Genomic DNA, 26516 nt, shown 5'->3' with positions numbered 1-26516 from the left:
ATCAGCCTGAACTACTGATAGAAAGCGGGGTAGATCCATGATTTCATGGTATTTACACCAAATTCTGACCCTACCATCCACATGTTGAAATCACATGTCATCGGATAAGGAAACATTTTTCCAATTTTCAGTGTCCAATTTTGAAGACCCAATTGGAACCGTAGACTCAAGTTTTCTGTTCTTAGCTGACAGGAGTGGCACCCGGTGTGGTCTTCTGTTGCTCTAGTCCATCTGCTACATCAAGGTTCAATGTGCTGTGCATTCAGAGATGCTCTTCTGCATTCCCCCCCCCCCCCCCCCCCCCCCCACACACACACACACACATTTTTATACTCAAGTTGAATTACTTTCAGCTTGTATCACCATGTGCACGTGATATGTGACCGACTGGTTAGATATTTGCATTAACAAGTACTTAAAGGGGTATACCTAATAAAGTGGCAAGTGAGTATATATCTCTATATGATCAATCTGCATCAAAAATGCTTTTCAGTCCATTATTGGTCATTCTGTTATTATATGCATATTATATGTGTCTATGTTGGTTTTGTCGCCTATGAGAAAAACGCTACGTTACTTGGATTTCTAGTTCAATCTGCTTTTTAAACTAAAAAGCCATTTGCCTTGTTTATTAGTGACCTACAGCTTACTTTTACATTAGCTTCTAAATGATTGCCTATAGGTAATCTCCAAATAGCTCCTGCGGGCAAATTATACTCATTAAATTAGCATGCAGTTATTTTGAAACTGCATGCAGTTTGAGTCTATTATAATGTACTCTGTGACACCCTAAACAAGCCCATTTTCAAAAGAAGTTGAACGCACCACTTCTCACACCATCAAAAGTATGTCCTCTTTTCTTTCCTTATAATGACTCTAATTAAATGTATAAATGTCACACACACACATAAGCTGTTTAGAAAATTACCTTGCAATCACAGATCCCATCTTACTATAGCAGCAGTTCAGCAGATGGAGAGGTTTTTCGTGAGCAATACTTAGATGAGACAGTGATCAGAAGCCTTTAAATCCCACTTTCTCTCCACATATCAAGATGAATCAGTCACATTTTGGCATCTAGACGCTTCTTTTCAGTTTTGCTCATAAGTCAACTTAATTTTCCAAAAGTAAAGTCTTTCTAAGCTTCAGCTGTAAGCTCAGTTGCGCAATGAAATGATCTATCTCACTATATAACTCAGGAGAAAATGGCTGATTCATGACATCCCGTCTCTACCAAATCACCACCGCTAGGCCTATAAGTCTGCTATCATCACACTGGCATTGTAGTGGCAGCAGAGTGTTCCTGGTTTCCGCATGTGTGCAAGGAGGCCTCACTCATTATAACATGGTGAAGTGGAAGAGACTGGGAGCCTGTTTGTGCACTCCAGAAACAACACAGATTCTGGACCCCGGGCCCTGCTTTCTCTCACAGTAATCCTATCAGAGCTGACCACGAAACCCCCCGGGTTTGAAGCTAGCAGGGAGGAAATTACTCCAACATTTCCATCTTTTCTTCATACTATTGCAAGAAGGTTGTTTGACCTTTATAGTGTTTAATACTTGATTTAAAGTTCAGGAAAATATATGTCGAGGTTGGGGAAAAGAAAGTGGTTTCATTTATTTATGAGCAACTTGGTTTTCTTTTTTCTTCCAGTGGCTTTTAGCTCTAAGAATAGCATTTGGTACACCGTATACCCAGAAATAATCATCAACTATTTGATGGATTATAGTAAAATTCTGCACAGGGAATCTTAATCACCAAATGCCCAGAAACCTGCTAACTTTGGTGAGCCCCTCGTTTGTCCTTTCATTACATTATGAGGTGGGCATCTGAATTTTTTTTAGAGAAATAGCTTGACAATTATTAGCAGGACTTAAATGGATTTCAGTACATACATCCGTGAGGTGAAAAACTCCACAACTCAAAAGATTTCTAGTAAAATTATTGATTTGGAAAACATTTATGATGCTCAAAGAGTTTATCTTGAAGGAATTTTCACCCCAAAATGTACTTTATATGTTTTCCTCCGGACTGTAGCACTGTTCATTCATCTAGACTGTTTTGGTGTCCAGTTTTGGACATACTGGCGCCTCACTTTAATTTATTAGAAATAAATGATATTCCTTGTGCTTAACTCAACAACAGTGTCTCTTTCCAAAAAGCATGACCTTACTGCCGTTGTTAATATTTAATAACATGAGCAAAAAAAATCCATAAACCTTACAGCAAGTAAATTCATGTAGAACTGTTTTCTGTCTACATCCAGTGTAAAGGAATTTGAATTACATTACAGCTCAGCTGAGGGAAGGTGGGAGGACAATATTACCAGAATCACTACTACTGTGAGCTTCTTGTTGTGCATGCATGCATCTTTCTGTGTTTATGATTCAGTTAAAAACACAACAGTTTATAACCAAGGCCCACTTTTTCCTGAGCATTTGTGTCTGAGCATTTTAGCTTTTAGAACTGGAAGTGCTGGAAGGGGTGGGTCCAACATGGAAACCACATACTCATCAGGAAAGTGTTAATCCAAGTAATTTTCCTTATGACTTCTTCCAGCAGGGGTTGGTAATTAGTTTTCCCAAGAGGCCTCATGAGAAACTGTTGTGAGCTGTAGTGAAGGGCCTCTCCGATAAGTTAAACTCAGTTCTGCTCATTGTTAATTTTATGTCTTCATTAACTTTTCAGTGTGGCCCACTGCAGCAGTCCACTAGAAAGAGATCTGGCGTTGCTTTTCAGATACAGAACTGATCTGTATCCATCTTTTATCTTCAGTATATAATGACAGTTGCTAGCTAACAGAACACTCTCACAGCTAACAAACTCCCGCTAAACAAATTTTGGTGCTTCACTGCGACCGCCAAGACTTCAACCACATGCAGAAGAATTTACTTCCTGCAGTTTGTCAAATGTTTGTGGACTGTACTTTTTAATGCTGTTCCATACAGCAGCATGATGCTCATTAAATGCTGGTGTTAGCTTAACTGCAACTCAAGTGTCTCTTTGTTGTTCCTTTACCCTTCAGTGCAATCACTGATATCCAGGGGATTATACTTTTGCAATTTCTGTCATCTAGGAGAAAGTAATGACTGAAAATTGTTCTTGTGAGACAAAATAGTTCAAAGTATGTGGCAAAATAACAGCTTATGGATGGAAGGATGAAAAGCAAAGAGGGAAAGGTTGGGGACGTCTTGATTCATAGCCTTGCTTAAACTGTCATTTGAGTAGGATTTAATGAGCAGGTAAGTCAGTCAGCATTTCCTGACTTAGCCAAAGCTGGATGGGTGATTCAGTGAATTTGGCAGTCCCTTAACATACAGTGTCACACTGTCTGTGTGTTATACTTGACAAAAGAGCTGTGGATGGTTTTAGAACTGCTCTATTTTCACCCTTAACCATGGGGTAAGATAAGGGTAAATGTCACTGTGAAGTGTTTATTTGTAAGGTTTATTACCAGACTCTGTAAATGAGTGAGTACATGTGTGTCAGACCTAGACGGTCTCAACCGCAGATGAACTGTCATCGGTTCTTTTCCCAGATGTGTTATGATGAAGGGTAGTTTAATTTGTTGGTTCTCTATCCTCACACAGCTCTTACATCATGCAGTATTTCCATGCATCTTTTGTTTGTTTTTACCAGGCTGACATCCTATTTGTGTATTTGTGTGTGCATGATGTATTTCCAGCTCAAGACAATCCAGACAGCCCGAGGCACAAATACAACTTCATTGCCGATGTGGTGGAGAAAATTGCTCCGTCTGTGGTTCACATTGAACTTTACCGCAAGTATGAGCCGCGTACCTGTGTGTCTGTGCTCGGTGCTGGGGAGGGGCAGACTGAAAAACCCTAGAATTTACAACTTACCCGTGTACTTAAACACACTGCACCAGTTGGTAGAGCACCTTATTCTCAAGTTTAGTGTTTCATCTTCTTTTTAAAAATCATCCGACCAGATTTTTGTGCTTTTTAATCTCTGCTTCATGTTCTTTGACACTTTGATTCTTCATCTCTCTCATCTCTCTTCTGTCTGTCACCATCACTTGTGAAGTGGTTTTTTTGAAGGTCAAAACTCTCTGATTTTCAGATTTCTGTCTCTCCTTCTTCCGTCGTTGTTTCACTTAGATCTGTCTCTTGTTTTATTCATCTCTCCAGCTTAGCTTTATATACTCACCTTCGTACTGTTTATATATATATATATATATATATATATATATATATATATATATATATATATATATATATATATATATATATATATGTTAGTATACATACTCAGATGCTTTAAACTTTTTTGGTTTGCATTTAACACTTCTATTACACCATGTACAGCTTTATTTTACTATTCTGGAAAAACTGTTAAAGGGGAGAGGAAAGAATACCAGTAGTCTAACCTTTTCCTACTCTTTCCTAATGTCTCTCTTTCTTCCCTCCACAGGATGACTTATTCCAAGCGTGAAGTGGCAGTGGCCAGTGGTTCTGGTTTTGTTGTGTCTGAAGATGGCCAAATTGTGACCAATGCCCACGTGGTGGCCAATAAACACAGAGTGAAAGTGGAGCTAAAGAGCGGCGCCTCCTATGATGCCAAAATCAAAGACGTGGATGAGAAATCAGACATCGCCCTCATTAAGATCGATGCACCGGTTAGTTAAAGTGTCAAACTTCTAGAAATCTTGCAAAATATAGAAGATGTGGTAGTTAGAGGTGTTCTGAGTGAACACCATTAATTTTTTGTTCGCGTTTGTTTTTCTTGCTTCGTATCTAAGCAAGCACACCATAAAAGGAATAGTTTTAAATACTGGAAATAGTCCTCATTCACTTTCTTGCCAAGAGTGAGATAAGAAGATCAATAAGACCATACATCTGTCTACATTAAACATTAAGCAAGAGCCAGATGTGCTGATTAGCTTTGTTTTCAGTGTAAAGACTTGGCAGTAGAGACTCAAAGCAGGCATGCACTTGGCTTCTGTTCGGCAAGAAATAATATGAGCATTTAACTACTTGTTTATAGTTATTTGACATTTCTATTTATGTACTGATTAAACAAACGAGACGAAGGTATGCTTTCAGTTTTTCTCTGACAGTCTTTATGCGCATCTAAGCTAATTGCCTTTTGGCTTAAATTCTTAGCTAGCATGCAGACTTGAGGGTGTTATTGAACTTCTAACAATATCTAATTTTCAGCTATAAGTATTTTCTAAAAATTCGTGGTAAGTTTTTAATGATTTCTTTGAACTATCTGTTTTGCAGGGTGCAATGACTGTACATGTACATGTTTAATGACTTTAAATTTGGTGCACAAGTTTGAATTTATTTGGGATTTTATGTCATCCACACAGGGTCAGAATTATACAGGCTCAACTATATACAAACACCCCTATTAATATGTGGTTAAATTTCCCTTAGCAAGTTTCACCTCTTGTTCTCTTGCTGCTGTGGCCAAATATCAGTCTTGGTCTTGTCTGACTGTAAAACCTTTCTCTAGAAGACATGTGGTTAGTGCATGTTGGCAGCTGCAAATTTTAGTCATGCTTACTGTTGTTGCAGGGCCTTCTTTCCTGGTCAGCCCCCTATTGGTCCATGGTGGTGTAAAACTTTCTTTTCTATGTACAGTAAAGCTGGTGTTGCAGTAGTTTCCAGTTCATGGCAGGCTTGTGTCTTGGTATTTCCTGGGTTGTTTTTAAGCATTTTAACCAATTTTCTCTCATCTGAGGGTGACACTTTGGTTCTTCTTGCAGACTTTGGCAAAGTTGTCACAATTCTGATTAACTTATACATTTGTTTGAACAGATGATCTTTGAATATCCAGTATTTTAGAAATGGCTCCAAGACACCTTCATAACTTGTGTAAAGCTACAATTCGTCTTCTTACATCTTTGCTGAATTCGTTGGACTCTCCCGTTGTTCTTTTTTCTTTCTTTTTTTTTGTTCTGAGTATTGGTCAGTATTGATCATTGAGTCAAACAAATCCTTTTTATCCTGACAAAGACAAACTACCAGCTGCAATGAATCATGATCACTGAGAAGTTAGTAGACCTTGGCCTTTTCAAGTTAATAGATCCCGCAGAACCTTCAGAGTCACTTCTTAAATGATTTAAGTAAATGTATGTATGTATATATTTGACTTTTGACTGTAGTGATAAAATCTGTACCAATTCTTGTTTTTTAAAATGCTGTACAATTATTCCACCATTATATTAGCATGTTTTCCGTGCCCTTGATGACTGTACATAAATGTCCCACCACATCTGTTTGTCTAGTCCCATACTGCAGTGACTGTAAAGGGAAACAGCTTTTACAAAATTACAGACATACCTTTGTGTGTCTATTGCCATGTATGTACAAGTCTCTGAAGTACTGTACTGAGTTCATTTGGCCAAATTAAGACTTGACAAATAAGCATTTATCCAAAGAGTCCTGAGTTAGGTGAAGTGAGAAAGTCTGCAAAGGTATTTTTGACCAAGCTTTCTGAAGTCACAGCCAGCACAACAGAATAAAAATATTAACTCACGGTTTTGTAATTCTCCCGTTAAACTGCTGTTAAAAAACTATTTTGTTGGTTTGGCGATTCAAGTCTGGAATGAGAGTGTTCCAAATTTAGCCTAGTACTCAGAGTGCAAGTGAAGCAAAGTGAGCATGCAGGTGCAACCAGATGGGTCTTTAAAACACAGCTGGCTTGCAGTCAGTCCAGATCTTGTTAGTGTTCATACACAACAAGCTGCACAAACAACTGACAGATACTACAATGCTCGTTTCACAACCAATTTGCAGAGACACTCACTTATTCCTGGCAGGTAAAAATCTTTGGACGGTGTTGATATTTAAAGGAAAACACATTGCTTTGTAGCACATATGTTTGTTACATTTTCTCTCCAGTTCTCTCAACGTCCCTATCTGTCTGCGTTTTTGTCTGTCTACTGGACCAGAGGGATCCACGTTGCATGTTAATCACAGCCAGTCATGTGAAGGAATGTGTGGCAGAGAGCCACGGACTGCGATTGACTGCGAATCATAGCAGAGCTGCATTAGGGAGCTCACTCTCATGGCTCTGTGACACAGCTGAAAAGTTGGTCACGATTGCAGAGTGAGGTGTGTTACAAAGACCCCCCCCCCCCCCCAACCACCCTTAAGTCTGAAGACGTTGAAGCATTCAGGTTTTGTTCGGTCCACAGTGTGAGCAAGGAGTGCAGAAAAGAGCAGTGACGTGCTTTGTGTTTGTTCATTCTATGATAAAACCTGTTCAGTCTGTTGATGACAGTCTGGTCTTTATTGAGGGGGATTTGCCCTGTTTGTTTGCAGCGTATGGTCAGTGGCTGTGGAGATTCAGGAAGGACTGGTACTTATAACATGTAGTAACATAAAGATATAGGCCGTTTAAGAATCTTCATCATCATAGAAACCTTTCACTGCAAATGCATTTGAAACATTTCGATGCATCAGACTTTTTCTCGATAAACAACAAACCTGCTTTACTAAAAAATCTCCTGCAAAATAAGAAGCAGGTAATTTGAGTAGGTTTGCTGTAATTCAAGACATTCAACACTATGAGTATGAAGTGTTTGTTTTATATGAAGCCAGAATGAGTTATCCAGACCATGTGTCAGCGATAAAGCCCCAGAAGACCTGTGGTCACTTTGCAAAGTCACCATTATTTCGATTTTCATTTGGAACTCGGATTTCTATGAATGTGCAGAACTTAGTGTGTGGAACTAGTGAAAGTTATTAGATGGAAAATTAGACAATGAGTCTGTTACAATGTGAGGGCAGGAGGGCAAGCAAAGTTGGTTTGCATTAAAAGGGTCATTAAAACCATGCAGAATAATTACCTTGGGTTGTTTAATTATAGCACCTAAAGTGTAATAACCACATATTTCAACTTCATAATAGTCTTCTTTTATTACCACAGTTTTAGACGACAGAGTAATGTCAACATAAAATCTGAGGTATGAATAGGAAGACTTCAAATAAGCCATCGTGATAGTAGCCAAAGTTTAGTGAAGCCTCCAGCACAGCAATTTAACCATCAGCATCTTAGTGTTTTCAAACTGGATGTTATGAGTAAAGGGGCAGTTCTGACCGTGAAACCAAAGACTTCCCACTCATACTGTTGAATATCCTACTTTATACTACATTTTACTGTAAAGGTGAGTCTGTGCTCACAGACTAAGTAGCCATAGGATCGTTTTCCCCTAGACTCCTCTGAAAGCACACATTTTTGTAACTAGAGGATCATCCACTGCTGGCTATTAAAAATATGATTTAAAGGGACGTTAGGAATGGTTTGACTTTCAGATCCAAAATCTACATCCATCTTTTATATACAGTCTGTAATCCATATCATTAAAATGACACGATCTTTTAGTTTTGAAGATGTTAATAGCTGAATTTGGCAGAGAATAATTCATTCAATGCCTGTTCACTGTCTATGAATAAATCAACAAAAAGTGATGTTGGCTATATCTATATCATATTAATTTTTAGAGTAAGTAAGAAAAAGCAAATATTCTCTTGTTTAAGCTTTCTATTTTTTGTGTTCAGAAAGATTTGAGGGATTTTAATTTTTTAAAGTTACAGAGGTCAGTTTTCGGCTATTTTGTTGCTGAAAGTCTTCCATCGTCCCCTCCATCAGTCATCATTTGCCTTTGCTTACCAGCCCCAATAGTGTTCTTCCAGTTAAATAAAAGCTAATTGTTTACAATGTCAGCAGTATAGAAGCAGCCAAAAATAATCAATAAAACTCCACAATGGTACAATTGTTTATGAGTGAGAAAGTTTAAAGTTAAGTTTTCCCTGACTGTATAATGAATCTCTTCTCTTTTCTTTCTCTCTCTTTTTCTATGTGAAACTAGAGTTTATTGGTAGCTGGGCCCAGTCTGTTCCTGGGGCTGTGGTCTGCCCCTCAGCTCTGGGGAACACATTAGTCTGTCTACAGCAGCTGGAACTTCAGAGGGGGACGGAAAGAGGGGGAAAAAGTGCTGTGCTCACTTGTTCCTGTGTAGAGAGTATGGGGGGGAAAGAGAAAGCAAGAGGGACAGAGAATGAGAGGGTGATGTGGCCAAGGCCTGGAAAATGGATCCACATGTCTGAAGGACTTTGTGAGCTAATAGGTTAATGATTGCACTGCGTGATGCGCGTGATAGAGCCCATCAAGCTTCAGGTTTTCAAGTCTTTCAGACCCTTGTTCACTTATACCTGTAAGTGATTCCAAAGCCTGTTGGACATTTGTTTACTTAGGCTGATAGAGAGCCCCACAGACTGCCTGAACTTCAAAATGTTCCAAATGTCCCGTGCAGTATGTCATATTTTTTTAATGTTTCAGTTTATGGCTTAATCTGAGCAGTTATTAAAAATGATTTGGTTGCTTTAATAAAATGCAAATGTACTGCCATGCATTATCTTTGACTCTGCAGCTTAAAGGTGCCTCTTACCTCTTTACTTCAAAGTCCCTTAACACTGCAGCTCTGTATAGTAATCCAGTGCGAGAGCTCTACTTGACCACAGGAAGGCTGTGGTGTGTGATGTGTGTGCTAGGAACATCCATCCATCCATTGGGCCAGGAACTCGTCCCTGACCAAGAGTGGGCACTCCAACCTTTTCCAGCTGAGTACCATGGCCTCAGATTTGGAGGTGCTGATTCTCATTCCCAGAGGTACAGCCCCTGATCTCCACTCAACATTGGAGAGGCGTGTCAACCAGGACAGCCCAACAACATCCAGAGCCTTCAGGAACTCAGGGCATACCTCATCCACCCCAGGGGCTCTGCCACCAAGGCATTGTTTAACTGCCTCAGTGACCGCACCCCCGGAGATTGGCGGATCATCCCCCTCGCCCCAGACTCTGCTTCCTCCACAGAAGATGTGCCAGTCGGTTTAAGGAGGTCCTTGAAGTATTCCTTCCACCACCCAACAATTTTCTCAGTCAAAGTCAGCAGCACTCCACCCACACTATACACAGTGCAGGTAGAGCACCTGACCCGAAGGCGCAGGGAACAAACTCTCTGGGAGAAACCCCAACATACAGACAGCAAGCCAAGGGGTTACTAGGATACCTACCCCAACTCCAGATTGAGACAGAGTCCAGTCCCTCTCCAGAAGACTGGTTCCAGAGCCCAAGCCATGCGTTGAGGTGAGCCCGACTATATCTAGCTGGTACCTCCCAACCTCATGCACTCAGGCTCCTTCCCCACCAGAGAGGTGACATTCCATGTCCCTATTGTCAGTCTTGGTAGCTGAGGATCGGTCTGCCAGGGCATCCGTTCCTGGCCGCCAGCCACCACACAATGCGCCCAACCCCTACAGCGCCTCCTGTGGATGATGGGCCAGCAGGAGGATGGGTCCATGTCCCTTTTTCGGGCTGTGCCCGACCGGGCCCAATGGACTAAATTGCTCTTTGTCTGGTCCCTCACCCAGGACCAATTTGCCATGGGAGACTCTACCAGGGGGCAGAAACCCCTGGACAACATAGCCCCTGGGATCCCTGGGGCACACAAACCCCTCCAGCACGATAAGATAGTGATTTGCATAGGGGGTGGAATAGTGAGGACAAAATGTTAAAATTACCGAACTCTACCTTACTTTCAATGATATTCATCTTCTAAAGATATTGTGAAAGTGATTGAGCTTTTTATTCAGGTATATTAAAATTTAAACTGCAATTGTTAACAATGGCAAGGGCATGAAAGTCTTGGCGGGATATTCATTATCCCCTATCTGGATATCCTAGGCCTTGAAAAATAGGCCACTGCCTCCAGAGAAGTGAACAAAGTAGCTGAATCAGGCCATCACATTTTGTATTATTTGTAGGCAACAGAGCAAGCAGCCATGATTTTACTAAATTAAAATCTGCTTTTGCCCACTTACATCTGAAATCACTGAGAGGCTAAATGCTGAGCTATAAATGTGCCATCAATATCACTGTAAGTGTATATCCTAGAATGGGTGAAAAAAAGCTTTTTGAAGATAAGGTGACTCAAAAAGATTCAAAGTTAATGAGTCATTAACTTTTTCTCAGCTTTACAAGTGCTGCATTGTGGTAAAACAAGTCTTTTATTCTCCATGTGTTCTCATGCAACAATAGAACTGTTTTTACTGGCGATCAACATTTTTAACCAGTCTCTCTGGGAAATTTGCCTGGTGTTGGTTTGGACAGGGCTGGATTTTGTTTGTGTGTCTGTGTGTCTGTGTGTCTGTGTTATGTGAATGTCCGTAAAGCAGCCTGCACTGATCTGTTTATTTTGTCTGTTTATATTAGTAACACTGGGTAAATATTTCTGCAGAAGATGCCCACATTTCATTTGAAATCCCTCAATTAACAGAGGTGATAGACAAAAGCAGTTATTCAAACCATTATGAAAGTGTATGAGTCCGCATTTGTCCACATGGGTGTAAGACAGCTCACTGCAGGGACGTGGAGGTCACGCTCCTCTGCCAGTGGAAAGACACTGTGTGTCGCCTTTGGAGACAGGCAAAAAGGAAATGAATCACTTCCTCCTCCCTTCCTGAGCCATCTATTCTCCTTCATCTCTCTCTGTAACCAAAAAGGTTCCCAGGCCTAAAGATGCAGTAGTATGGGAAAAGAGCCAAGTAAAATGGACACATAGACACACATAGTTTGACCCGACTGGGTGTTGACACTCATTGTCTTGGCCTACTTTTTTGATGTGTAATTGTTTTCTTGGCAACAGCCTTGCCCACGGGATTACCGGCATATTTGACTCAGAGCTGATTATCAATAACCTTTATTGTTTCCTTAATGACACAAGGTATGATGCATCTTCAGCTATGTAAGTATGAGACAACTGCAAGCTATTTTAAAGGCAGCTGAGTGACCCCGTGTTTTAAGGTTAGTCCACTCAGATTTTTTTATAAAAAGTCACATTTGCTCCAGTGGCATATAAACAAGGACACAGGCTTTTGGCCCTGTTTAAAACACTGCTCTGAAACCAAGCACACTCGCTACTTATGTTTAGGTGTAATTAGAGTTTTTACATTCATAAATCAGCAGTGACACATCTTCCGGAAACAAATGAATCTACAGATTGCATTTTGAATCTTTTTTACAAGTTTTGTTAGTTTCATTTCCTCAGATATATCAGGCAATTAATAAGAAGCCAGAAATTGTAAGAAAATGCATAGCTTTCGGTTCTCTCCACTAACACAGAGATGTAACATGTAATGTCAGACTGATTGTGCTGATTTGTGTTGTCACCTGACAAAGGCCCTCTCTGAACCAGAAAAAAAAGTTTTAAAAGTGCACTGTTATAGGCTCCAAAATTTAAACACCACTCATATTTATTGCATTATCAGGGACAGATATCTCAAATCCAGTACAAAATTAGGCTAAGGCATCGTATATCTAGGTATAACTGTTTGGTTCTTAATCTGGATAGATGACACATTACCTTTAGCCAGTTTTTCCTGGCTTTTATTATCTGTTAACTTATTGCAGCTGTCATACTCAACAATTTGGGTGCGTGCTTAAAGAAAGTATAACACACCAGAAACATCTGGTTCCTGAACAGGGAGAATTGTGCTACTACACCATATAAAGACAGGTAAACGATAATAACCTCCTGAGATATACAGCATAATTCCTATAGGCATATTAGTGTTACTGTCACAGGTTTTTGCTTTTTGTCAAAATTACCTCTACAATGGCAAAGAAGTTATTCATCTGAAATTAGATGGAGACTAGGAGAATGAGTAGTTTTAGCAAATGCCCCTAAATGACACATTTATGTTCTAGTGAAGTAGTTCTTTTAATAGGTCTAATAATTGGCATGAAAGGCAAACAGGAAGTAAAGTGACCTCTTTTTCATTGGAACCATTTCCATGCACTGCTAGCACCTGCACGTTACCATTCCAAAGTTGGAAACACTGATGTCAGTGGCTCTGGGAGGGGCCATCATAGTTAATTCGCCAATGACCTGCAGATTCTTTTTGCCATGATTTTTTTTCCTGTCTTTTTTACCCCAGCTTTTGATACATAATGCTACATAATGTTGTTTGTCGATCTAATCAAAATGTAGATTGCTTCTCCAAAGACAAAAGGCAAAACTGGCACCAGAGCTGTAACAGTAACAACACGGACACGGTGTCGGAAAATGTGGAAAGGGTCAGGGAGAATGTTAGGGGCAGATAGATGGTTAAAGGACTTGATCCATTTTTTATATCTCCTGTTATACTCAGGGTCAGCACAAGTATGGCATATTCCAGCACATATTGGCCAAGAGGTTGGCTCAACCCCAAAGTAGCTACCAGCCTTAAAAGAACAGAAACATCTTGAGCGCCATGTAAATACTTCAAGTAAAAGTGAAATGAACCATATTATGCTGTCAGATCTCTCCCCTGGAGCAAATGAACCCACTAGACCTCCTCTGCTCTCATCACTGTGATTTGCACAGTTCGAAGTTTTGCGGTGTCTAGCCAGAATTGAGATGTCCTTTAGTGCTTGTAAGCGTTCATGCTACAGAGTGAAACGTGTCCAAAACTCGCAGACATATGTTTGCTCTTATTCTCAAGAACACATGGAACCTATAGTGGAGTGGTTTCCGCGCTGGTGTCAGCAAGGATATGGTTTCACCCAGTGTGACGTGGACACCTACAAAGTGGGAAATGCCTATTTTATGTGCTGATTGTGACTTTACATACTTCTACAAAATTTTCTCAAACTATAAATAGTGAAGTAATTACCTATTTACTTATTTTGTACTTGTGCTATCATTCATGTAAATGAGTCCATTGTACACCGTGCAACCACTCAGGCTCACAAGCACACACACAGTCAGCATAGCCTCTTTCAGTCTCCTGAGCGTGATCTTCTGATTCCCTTATTTGATGTTATGTACTGCATGAGCATGCTGAATCCTGCCACATTTTTAACTGCATCAGCACAACCTCGAGGGCAAGTTCAGCAGTAAAACCCTATACCTTAGTGTACTTATGAATTTTGTAAAGTAGAGCTTTGTAAAATATGCCCCCCTTGCTTTGAAGACACCTGCACGAAGGAAACATTAGAGGCCATGTGACTGCATATGAGCTTTAATACAGTTCAGGTCATGCACTGACCTAACCCGAGCTTCTGTTTCTGAATATGTGTATTTTGACGTGGTCTAGCTGTATATCTAAGCAGTGCCAGGTGTGTGGGATTTAATTTACAGACTTCAGTTTGTGAGGGTTCATGCTTAGGCGACCTCCTCCCTTTCTCTGAGTGATTATATGTGTGTCCACATGTGCCTTAGACACTATTAAGCCTCAGTCCATCTTAGTTTGCCTGGAGTTAAAGTTTGCACCTGGCCTAGTCATAAAAAGGTAGTTAGTGTGATGGCTTTTAAATGAGGCTCCAAACTACCCAAGCTTTAACATCAAACACTGATAAATCTCTTTATAGCAACTCTACAGCTATTTTCAAGTCTTTCTGTGGGGTTTTCAACCAGCATATTCTTCTCGCTGTCCTTTTGCCAAACCTCTCTGTGTGCAGGCGGTTGAACAAATACTCTGCTAGGCGACAACAGATTTTACGAAAGCTTTGAATTTTTCTCAGTAATGTGTCGCTTACAGCTGCCTCTTTGGGTAACATAAACAAAGCTGTTTAAATCTCCTTTCCTCGATCTGATGGCCCACTTCTCTCTATTATCTAAACACTCAAGAATGTGGAAAACACAGATTCTTCTGGGCAAGAAAAGAGAGGATAATCTATGGCATCATTGCCATAATATGAGGTAATGAAACGGTCTAGCCTAACAAAACAAGAGCCCTTTATTTAAGAAGAAAAAAAAATCTATCCTCATAGACCTCATCAGATCAGACTTTTTTTTTGTTCTATAAATGTTACCGTGGCTATCGGGGGGTTTTTCTACATCTTAAGCAAAAAATATTTTTGGGGTAATAAGCTGGCTCCTGACGTAACTTTGATTCACTCTTTCGTCTCACATTCTCAGACTCTTTCCTGTGGTTTGTGGTGTTTGTTGTTCCCTTCTTTCACCTTGCCTCTTTCCTTTAAGTGCGGCTATAGTGTCTTTGGGTAAAGTACCAGTGCATCTGAAATAGCACGGTGAGTCACTTGGGTGGTCAGACGAGGCGGACTCACATGGCGAGATGATTTTCCACAAGTGATTCCAGATTGCTGACTAGTAACAATTAGTAAGTGATATGTAAGCTAGGGGTCTCTCGAAACTTTGGGGAGTCCACTCGCTCTGTGTTTGCTCTGCCCTCTCACCTAGGTGCTGTTTGCATGTCAGCCAACTTCTGCATTTTGCCCTGCATGTGCATGCTTTTTGTGAATGCAGTGTGATTTTTGCATGAGTGTGTGTGAGACCCAGGGTTAGGTAGAAACTTTTAAGCCGCAAACTGCTTGCATTTAATAAAGTCAGATCAGGTGGTAAGGTAGCAACAGTCACCATGACACAACCAGTATCACTAACTGTTATCATGGTGACAGGCAGTGGGTAAATGCCTTGGCAGGGACTTGAATCCACCTGATGTCCTCTCTCTCTCTCAGCAGCGTGTGTGTTTCTTTTTCTTCCTGTCTCCATCTGGTTATACTCTTATCTCACATGGAGTGTGACGGGAGGGGGGAGCTGGAGTGATTAAACAGACTGCTACTCCTGTGTCAGGTGTCTTTCTGTATGTGCCTGTGCATGCCAAATGCTTGTTTGCTGGATTGTGCGTACAGTTATGTAGCTTGTGCATGTGTGCCATATTTTTTTGTAACAAACCCTACAATGTTGAAACAAACTCACACTAATTGGGAACTAATCCTGCGACATTTGTAGTAGTTGTGTTTATATTTCTATATCTGTGTCTCTGTCAGCATGTGAGGTAAGATTGAAAGGTTCTCATCTTCACTATCTTTGTAATGTTCTAATAATAACTTCACCATGAGCACTGAGATCATTTACAGAAAGCTTTAACACGGTATCTCTGAAACATGCATCGATTCAGAGAAAGTGTTTGCATGCGTTGGCGGTTAGGTATCCCCGATATAGTGCTGGGAATAATATAATTTTGCAAATTGCTTCCTACATGATCCCTTTGTCTGTGTACACTAACATGTGCTACTGTCCCTGTGAACATTCACCCTCCTACGCCACCTATTTATAACCCTGAGTAAACAAAATGGATTCACAAGAGGAACTCTTGGGATAGGTACTTTTTTCCCCTCTAAGAAAGTTGCCTCCCTGCAGGTTATTGGGTACAACTGTATACAGACCCATGTGGATGTGGCATTGCATATGCTTTAACTATGGACTATTCAGCAGAGATGATTTCATATAAAGAAGGAAATTGTCACTGTGGATGGATAAATATATTCTTTCGGTGTCTGAGGCAAGCACTCAGCAGCCTGCTTTCTACCACCCAGTGTAACAGGCCCAACCATAGCTTAAGGTACTCATTATTGACTGTAATATCTATCCATTTTCCAGCATCTGTGGTCTGTTGGCACACATTTGCCATTAGGAATCATTTCTCAGCCGAGCTGCACTTTCAAATAAGCCTTTCATCGTGATTATTAGTATTTTAGGTTGTTTGGCATAAATTTCCCTTCCCCCTGTGGTTTTAAAGTGGTAATTGTTTTTGTGTGGGAGCAGGACCATGCTGCATTGAGTGGGTTATGTTTAGAAGACTTGCAGTTTAGCTGTAATTCTTTTTCTGCTGTCCACTTATAAAACACACGATCACGAGAAATGCTCAGCAGAGCGACTGCAATTGAAGCAACACTGAACTTGTGATTTTCTTTCAGAGTTACTTCTTTACATATTACTCAACTTTACTTGGAGGATGTCAAGGGAGCAAAGAAAATATAGTTTAGTTTTAAAGTGAATGCATTAAGTTAGTATAAGAATAGCTGAATAAGTTTAACTGCATCACTTGTTTTGTTTTCTGTTATTCTGTGCATAACTTGTGACTGAAAAGATGCAAAGATAAAAGTTTAAAATAGCAGATGATAGAGTAGTGTAGGCTAAATGCTAGTTTCACAAATGATTCCCTATTCCTTTTATGGAGTCTGTCAAATGGCTAGAAAAATATCTGTGTGTGTGTGTGTGTGCGCGCGCGTGTGTGTGTTTGTGTGTGTGTGTGTTTGTGTGTGTGTGTGTTTGTGTGTGTGTGTGTGTGTGTTGGGGGGAGGGGGGGTTCAAGACTACAACTCTACAGTAAGCATATTGCGCAGACAGAGACGTTAGCATGTTTACGTTTGCTGCTAAAATGCTAATAAGCATATTAGCATATAAGCATATTAGCATATGCTAAAATGCTAATAAGCATATTAGCACAAAACACAAAAGGTGATGGAAGTGTTATTCGTTTTTGCAGCATATTTGGTCATAATGTCAGGTAATCACTAAAAGGAATGCAAATTATTCTGAGACATGAGTGGACTAGTTTGCAGACCATACTGTTGAGCAGACATTGCTCCTCTAAACCCTATCCTATCAATGCTAAAGAAATGCTTTCTTTACCTGCAAGCCTTGGATTCCAAATATAAACATACTGACCCTCTGTGTCCCACTTGCAGACCAAGCTTCCTGTACTTCTGCTGGGCCATTCATCAGATTTGAGGCCAGGAGAGTTTGTGGTTGCTATTGGCAGCCCATTTTCCCTCCAGAATACGGTTACTACAGGAATTGTCAGCACTACTCAGCGAGGGGGCAGAGAGCTAGGCCTTCGCAACTCTGACATGGACTACATTCAAACTGATGCCATCATCAACGTAAATAAATAAAGCTGAATTATCATTTCTCACTGAATTTCTTTTCTCGGATTACTACAGATAAGTTATTTGCTTTTTTGGTTCACAGTACGGCAACTCTGGAGGGCCTCTGGTCAATCTGGTAAGCCAGAATTATATATATGTTTTTATGCTTCTACAATTTTTAAATAATATAAGTCACCATTTACAGTCACTGAGTTGAGGTTTACTGGCATAGGATGGTGAAGTGATTGGGATCAACACGCTGAAGGTGACAGCGGGCATCTCCTTTGCCATACCCTCGGACAAGATTCGACAGTTCCTGGCTGAGTCATACGACAGGCAGTCCAGAGGTATGAGCTCTCACTGACACATTATTAATGTTCTCATTTTACTGGCTCTCTTCAATCACTCTTGGTATAGAAGCCAAGAGAGCTGGACCGTGATCTCAGTTAAATGAGCTATAATTCAGCTCACTAGTTCAGCAGTGCGATATGTTCACTATATTTAGAGCTATGGGAATCCATGCCCAGCATTACCTAATAGAAAAATCTGTGCCAGTGCATATTGGTTTGTTTGTTTTTATTTTATGCTTTTTGCTCTTTTCATTGAGTAGTGTTTCATAAGAAATTAAATTCAGAAATTTTCCTATATAAAGCAGACTTCACCTGATCCATGCAAATCAAAAAGGAAAATGCAAGTTCGTGTTTTCAAAAGCTTTTATAGACCAGCACTATAATACATATACTGTATAGTAAGTACATTTGATAATACAGCTATTCCTCTGACAGCAGAGTGTCCTGATATGCTGTTGAGAAATTGTTCACCTTTCCCAGATGTGTGCAGCCTGCAGCTGTGCAGTGGACATGAAGACCCAGCCTGTGTCAGACATGTTTAGTAGGAGACATATCAGGACTAAATGTTTGCTAAGAAAGTGTATTTATATCCTCCTGATCCAGAAAGTCCTGGACTACTCTGTCAGTGTCAGACATTGTTCTACTATTGTTCTACTAGCAGGGTGGACAGCTTATCTCAGCATCTCTGTCCAGATTTCCAGAAAGACCAATCAGATCAGAGTTGATGCTCATATGGAGATGCAAGGCTGCAGAAATAACTCAGACTTGCATGCCAGCATCCCTGCCTTGGTCACAGGTGCAGCATGGTGGCACTGATGACAGTATTGAGCATATGTTGTTCTGAGGCCACTGGCTTGAGAATGCAATACCCTGAACCAATTCTGAGGTGGACAAGTGAGTTCATGTAATTGTTTGTTACACAAATGACTAATGCCTCCGCTAAGTAAAACCAGTAAACCAGAACAGAAAGCTACTCACAGATGATCTCTGGGTTTTCTAAATGATGTACTGAGAAAAGGATCTCAAACAAAGATTCGAAACATATTTCACAGCACAAAACCTGCATTTCTTATTGCTTTATACCCTTTGAGATTGTTCACAGATTCGGCTACATTTGAATCGCTCTCTAGAAGTCCTGTTGTGACACTCACTTGTAATGTATGCTGGCTGTCCCTCACGTTGTCAAAAACAGTGAACCTTCTAGTTGGATGAAAGGGACAAAGACACTGGGAGCTAAATATGGCTCAAGTAGGGCTGGTGAAAGGTGAAGATTGTCTCAGTCCTTCTGAAAACCTGCTGTCTTTTCAATAAAGTGCATATGCTACAGTTTTGGGAAAGTCCCTGCCACTTTGTTTCCCCTCTGAGGCCCCAGGATGTTGCAGTATAACTCCAACTTGACAGTCTTAGCCTCGAGGTCGAGCTGAATTCACAGTGCACATCCCATTGAATGCTTGAAAAAATGATGAGGATTCCCCTGGTCATATTCCTTTACTAAAGCACTGCCTTTGGGCAATGAAACTGCAGACTCCAACACAGAAAAGTGCTGTTTGGTCTTTGGTTTGTAGCTAGAAACCCAACTCCCATCACCAGTGATGGTCCTCGAAATGTTTGATCACTATGGTGAAATCACAGGTATGCACGTACAAATGGTTATAACGGAACTGTTAGAAGCATTCAGAGAAGCCGTGTGTGTGTGTGTGTGTGTGTGTGTGTGTGTGTGTGTGTGTGCGCGCGCGCATTGGGGAAGGGGGGTGTTCCAATATGGTTCCTAAATATGAGGTTAGAAGATAACTGAATATTCTATGTCCAGCCTTAGGGAGAACAGAAGCAAAGAAGAAGTATATTGGTGTGAGGATGATGACTCTCACTCCAGGGTAAGTTGCACACTTTTATGTACATAGCCATTGTGTTCAATCCCCAGAATGCAATAAATGAAACATTGTATTATACCCAGGTCACAGGGAATTGCAGAGTTTTGTGTTTAACTCTCTCCTTGTTTTTTTTCCTACCATTAGGCTAGCCAAAGAGCTGAAGACTCGACTCCGCGACTTCCCTGACATCACCTCAGGAGCTTATGTTATGGAGGTCATTGCAAAGACACCAGCTGCAATGTAAGCAATGTATTATAAGTTTCCAAAGACACTGGCTCTGTAGAAGCTAACTTGATTTTAACTTTATGGAGCTCAGTGAAGTGCAAATGGAGGTTCTATCTGACTCTAGCTATGGGATATTGTCTTTGGCTCGTAATACAATACATCTGCACTAAATTCACACAAGACTCTCATCACTCTCCACGCAGCCCCTGCTCGCCTCTCGAAATGCAAATAGATAGAGTATATTTCATTTCCTTTCTTAATTTTCTTTTCCTAGTTTAACCATCAAGAGGTTGCATACGTGCCCAGAGCTTCCTACATAGCTGTCCTACTAGGATGTGAATTAATGGCTCACTCTAGCATGTCTAGAGTGCCTGGCCCTCTAAAATATCCCCCTCCTCCCACAATCGCTTCCCACTCCAATCAGCCACCACCACAACTCCAGCAGAGTAGGGCGCGGGAGACGCTGAGGTCAGCTATTTCCTTCAAACCTCATGCAGGGAGGTTAGTAGCTGAACTGTGGTTTTCCTGCGCCTGCTCACCCATCCCACTATATAGCGGTCTGTCCTACAAGGTTTCATCAGTGTTTACTCATTGCTTAAATAACGCACCCTTTTGCACTATAGCATTTCTGTGGTTCCTTTTATATTCTCTGTTTTGTTTTTTCTAGGCTCTGTTTTTTTCACTTTTGATCTCACTCTGTGTTATATTGGTTTATGGACTTTGGAATCTTGATCCGTCTGTAGGGAAGGGATTGTTTCTGTGGCGACCGAGTGCACTGAAATCCCAGTTTCAGCTCCGTTAATTGATGCTGTTGCAAGTGAAGGTGTGGTGGTCTATGTTTACATGTGGCTATGATTAAGCGGTTGTTTTAAGAGTCTGCTTTTGATATCACTGCTGGTTACTGCCTCAATCTGTGCGTGATCCCCATTTTACTAGTTTGTTTTTTACATTGGAAGTGGGCTTTTAGTCAATGTGTTTTTATTTTTGTCAACAGATGTTGATTTAGAGGCTCACAGACCTGGAAACAACCCTACCAATAGCTGATTATGGCTATATAAAATGAAGAGTATTTCACCTCTATATTTTCTTTCCACTGAAATCTAAAGAGGGAACTATAGTTAAATTACATAAGAAGATGTATAAATTGTCATAAAACTAGAGATGACACGATACCACTTTTTTATGTCCGATACCGATACCGATATCATAAATTTGGATATCTGCCGATACCGATATGAATCCGATATAGTGTGTTTTTTAATCAATAAAACGTTTTTTTAATATCTTGCTGCATTTTGTATAAGTTTATACTCAAGTTTAAATAAATAACAACACTAAAGCTATTCTGTTATACCTGTATGTAAAAAATACACTGCGCCCAAAATATTTCATAGTTCAGCAACACTGATCAATCTAATAAACGTAAACCTGCTCCATCCTCCCTAATCTGGTATTTTAAAGAGTACTTAGCAGAAATATCAAGCAACCTAACTAATAGGGTTGCAAACTCCCAGCAAAAAAAAAATAGGGAACCACCCCCCACCCTCCACCTCATGATGCTTAATCGATGTAATCAAATTTAATTTGATGCAGGGGGAAAAATGCACAGAAAGAAATTATTTTTCAAGAATAATTAAATAGATTCAACATATTTCTTCAACAGAATTGCAGACTGCACAGATGGTATCTTCCCAAAGGAAAAAGTAGTATAGCTTACTAGGGTATATTAGACTTAACAGTTACTATATACAGTAATGGACTTCTATGTATTTTACATCAGATTAAAACTTTGGGTGTAAGAGTCAGATAATTATTTATTAAAAGCTAGACATTTTAAATGAGAACAAGAAAGAAAAGTATGTCTTTGTTCCCCCTTTTCCCTGTTCATGCCCTATCGGCCCCCCTGGCTAAACTTTGCTAGATCCGCCCCTGCACAGTTACCAGCCGTCAGCTACGTAGAAAACGATCCCGGTCTAGAAAGTAATATTAAATAAATTCTAACAACAGCTTATCAAGCTTAATAGTGCTGCTGTTGTTCAGCCGCTGGTTTCCTCTTTCTGGTGCAAAGTGGGCCAAAAACAAAGAAGAGAGACAGACTCGCGACAGAAAAGCCGATCAGCTGATCATTAAGCAGTTTCACGATTGAAGTAGCAGCAGGAGAGAGAGAGAGAGAGGCAGTCGCTCCATATATCTGTTGTTAAGCTTAACGTGGGAATGCTTTACAAACATTCAGAGATGAACTTACACACTTGCTTTACTTCTCTCTGGGAAAACTTCCTCGGAGATGAAATGCTGGTTTGCTAGCAAGGCTACAAATACACACAGCGGCTCTATCACGTGATGCATACTGCTGCAACGTGCTACAGTTATGAGCCGAGTTACGCCATGTAGCAAGTTTTGTGAGGTGCTTTTTTGATATTTAATGGATCGGATTACATTTTTTATTTCTCGCCGATATCCGATCCAGTAATTTGGGTCAGTATCGGACCGATACCGATACGTAATATCGGATCGGTCCATCTCTACATAAAACTAAACCACTAATGTGTTAAGGCATCTACACCCATGGACATTTATTTCATTTGATCATTCAGATTACTTTAATAGCTTAATTCATTTCACAGATTTTCTTAAAATGTAACACAATGGAGGATGACCAAATATAAGCTTCAGTTCCTATACGTTGAAATAAAGAATAACAATCAGTTCAGTGATTGTTATGGGATTTATTAACAATACGACAAAACCAGTGGACTGACATTTTTATTTCCTACGTCCCTATGATTTTACAGTATTTTGTGCTCTGTTAGTCAACATACAAAAAAATAGTGTGTGGTGGGGCGTGGCTTGCGGTGCCGTGCAGGGAGGGCGGACGCACCTGCACGGCATCCTTAATCACGTCCACCAAGTTTAAAAACACGAGGACTCAGGGGTTGCGGGGTTGTGGTGGTGTGATACAAATATTAAATAAAGATGACTCAAAACATGGATCTGTGGTCCCGTCGTGCCTTAATTCCACCACATAGTGTATACAGTGATAGAAGGTGACATGGAACAGCTGGACTTGATAAACATCTGTACACCTCCTCAGAGGCTAAAACTGTGCCTTGATGTCATAAAACTCAACTAGAATAGCCGGGCTCAGAAAACAAAGATTACTTTTCATCCTATTCACACATGTTTTTCCATTTATGAACCCCTCAATCATCCTTTCTTCTTCTGTCCTCCAGCGCTGGACTCAAAGAGCATGATGTCATCATCTCGATCAACGGCCACAGGATTTCAACAGCAACCGATGTCAGCGCCGCCATCAAGAGAGATGACACCTTAAAAGTGGTTGTGCGCCGTGGCAATGAAGACGCCATCCTCACTGTTGTTCCCATTGAAATTGACCCTTGACCCTCCAGAAATCACACCACAGTTGCTGGAGCTAGCTTTTACTTATCACCAGTGGACCTTATATCGGAGGGGTTTTTTACTGACACGCCCTCTCCCTGTGGCCAAAGGCCGGTGGTGCCTCACATCCAGGAAAATTCTGGCATTGCCTTGAAAGGAATGACTGTACGGATGCTTTAAAAGCAGCGCTGTACTTTGTTTTCCCTGTGTGTTCTCATGTTTAGACTTTAATGCTTTGATCAAAGCTACTACTGTGTGTTCTTAAACCTTTAAAAAATAGTCATTGGCATAGTGTTTTCACCTGCTTTCTTGTTTTGTTGTTGTTGTTGTTGTTGTTGTTTTAATGGACTGTTGCTCAGTCAGGCTGACTGAATTTGAAGCAATTTTAAGCGACTTGCTGAGCAAATCATATTTGTAAAATTGTTGTTTTCTAAACTCCCCTTTTTTTTTAAAGTACTGTAGAAATACTTTGTTGTTTATGTGATGTATACTGGTGAAAAAATTAAAGGTTTTTTACCTCCATTTGCTTTGACACTCTGCTTACTGCCTTTTAAAAAATGCTCTTTCCAGCTCTCTTTCATTCAGTTTAATACACACGTAAACAGTGTTGGTCCAGTTACTTGAAAAAAGTAATCAGTAACTGATTACTGATTACTTCCCCCCAAAAAGTAATCCCATTACTTTACTGATTACTTATTTTCAAAAGTAATTAATTACTTAGTTACTTTTTAAAAACACGATTTACAACCTAAATAGGTGATAAAGCGATAGATCTTTCAGCACAATTCTACTTTTTCTGCATAATCCATCCATCAAACTTGTTTTATTAGTTTTAATCTTTTAACTTTATGCATCAAGCAAAAAATTTAATTATATGCAACATTCTCTGACTGGAAGAAATTTGTCTAACATTTAAACCTATTTTCTGCACATTCCAGCACATAAAATATAATATTCTTTTGTGTTTACACTCACTCTTTCAAATAGATGCAAGTAAAACACAGCAGAAAATAAATAAAATCAAAGACTAGCGGTCCTGTTGCTCTATTTTCACCTGTAAAGCAGGAGTGGTGTAGGCGGAGGTTTGCCCTGGTGCAGGTGAGCCGCAGCGGTCAGTTGAAGAATCCGTGAGTTTCTCTGTGAATTTCCAATTACGTGGTAGCGCACTCGGTGCTTGCTCGGAAGTTTAGGGGTTTTTTCGCTGTAAAAAGAAGTTTTCTTCCCACGCACAACGGACACTAATGTTTTTGTCACTTTTTATGGAATCAAACTTAAAATAAGGTCAGTACTTCCACGCTTTAAACGCTGCACGCTCATACTCTCTCCCGCACTCGATATATGATCCATTGTTGATCTGCACACAGCTGTTGTCACGAACGTCACACTTGCTTACGTGACTGTCATGAGACATTCTCGCAAAAAAAATCACGGTTTTAGTAACGCAGTAACGCTGCGTGCTTACGGGAAAGTAACCGTAATCTAATTACCGTTTTTGCAATAGTAATCCCTTACTTACTCGTTACTTGAAAAAGTAATCGATTACAGTAACGTGCCCATCTCTTCACGTAAATAAACACATACATTTGGAGAAGAACTGCACCCAGGATGGTACTACAGTATTTTATTTGTGTGCGTGTGTGTGTGGAGATGATTTAACCTTCTCTCATGCATATGCACACAGAAAGAGGGACATAGAGCCTGTTGGGATCTGGTTTAAATCTGCTTTTATTGCCTTCATATGGGCTTGATAGTGGTCTGGTGTGATTGTTGGGACAGGGTCTCCACAGACTGACCTCAGAGACAGGAGTGCGAGCCAAACTGAGATCCGACCCATGATGCAGTGGTCACAGATGTGGGGCTCGCATGAATACATTTAATGTTTTGGTGGAGATTTTTGTTTACCACATATAATGAAGTAAACCTCATAAGACCTGCAACTGCAGCTTCAACCTATACAAAACAAAGTCTTTGACCAAAAATTCAAACGCACCGTCTATTATGCTGCATGTATTAGAAGATAAAATTGCACTTCAACAGCTTTACGAGTAAGTCTAAATGACAGTGGAACATATTTTGTCATGCAGTGCTTCCTAGTTTTTACTTTTAAATTGCAGACCATGTGTCCAATAGCTAGTGGAGCTTTATCTCTCCAACTGCCCAATTTTCCATTTACACAAAGCACGTGGAAGCTATATTACAAAGTCATCCTTTCAAATGTCAAGTAGCCCAAAGGTGTATAACGCAATTAAACATTATTTAAATGACACAACGGACATTTTAATACATTTGATAATGACATATAATGCATTTATAAGCACTAAGCAGTGTTGCTGCCATCTCATGGATTTGTCTCAGTGTTGCAGTCTGTCGTTCTAGTTCAAAAATCCAACTTTGCTGTGAACATTTTGGACAGATGTTACACTCGGCATTGAAATTCAATGTCTGCATTTCACTTGGCGATGCCACAGGTTTGTGACTCACTTGCTCCAAGACTGCAAAACATCCAGAGGTTACAGAATACATACGGTGCATTTGAATGAGCAGTAAAGTTTGCTCGTTAATGAAGTCATGACTGCCAGAGTGCCAAGACCTGAGCTCAGAACCATCAGTCAAACAGGGCATGGTCGTATTACCTCACCACCTCTGGGCTTTTGATGTGGACTGACTGTCTCTTTTCTGGCCCAAATACATACAAATGTTTGTATGTTTAACTGTGATTATGTTTCATCTCTCAGCCTCTTAATGATCAACCATGTTATGTTTGTCCAAATGTTACAAAAATAATCACAGAAACAAAGTGACTAAACATTTGGATAATTGTGGTCTATGAATCCTCTGATAAACTAAAAAATATGTCAGTGTATTATGTTAACAGAATACTGTTTATATCAGGAGATTAATTAGTGTGACAGCTGTTTCCCAATCACAATATTAAATTAACACTATTTGTGTTATTTACTTTTTTCATTAGGTGAAATGGATG

At 40.2% G+C, this 26516-nt stretch overlaps 1 protein-coding gene across 1 annotated transcript in view; it reads left to right on the top strand.

Moving 5' to 3' along the window:
- The window catches only part of LOC146505596 (serine protease HTRA1A-like), a 32564-nt gene extending 8450 nt beyond the window's left edge, over window positions 1–24114 (top strand). The window contains exons 2-9 of the mRNA XM_085182656.1: window positions 3687–3786; window positions 4436–4640; window positions 17512–17706; window positions 17795–17827; window positions 17924–18038; window positions 19852–19915; window positions 20057–20152; window positions 23368–24114. Coding sequence (XP_085038782.1) covers window positions 3687–3786; window positions 4436–4640; window positions 17512–17706; window positions 17795–17827; window positions 17924–18038; window positions 19852–19915; window positions 20057–20152; window positions 23368–23536 — 977 coding nt within the window. The 3' untranslated portion in view covers window positions 23537–24114. The remainder of the gene's footprint in view (window positions 1–3686; window positions 3787–4435; window positions 4641–17511; window positions 17707–17794; window positions 17828–17923; window positions 18039–19851; window positions 19916–20056; window positions 20153–23367) is intronic.
- The last annotated feature ends 2402 nt before the right edge of the window (window positions 24115–26516 follow it).

Source organism: Neolamprologus multifasciatus, chromosome 13 (genome assembly GCF_963576455.1).
Source record: "Neolamprologus multifasciatus chromosome 13, fNeoMul1.2, whole genome shotgun sequence".
Lineage (NCBI taxonomy): Eukaryota > Metazoa > Chordata > Actinopteri > Cichliformes > Cichlidae > Neolamprologus > Neolamprologus multifasciatus.
This window is presented reverse-complemented; position numbering and strand designations above follow the sequence as displayed.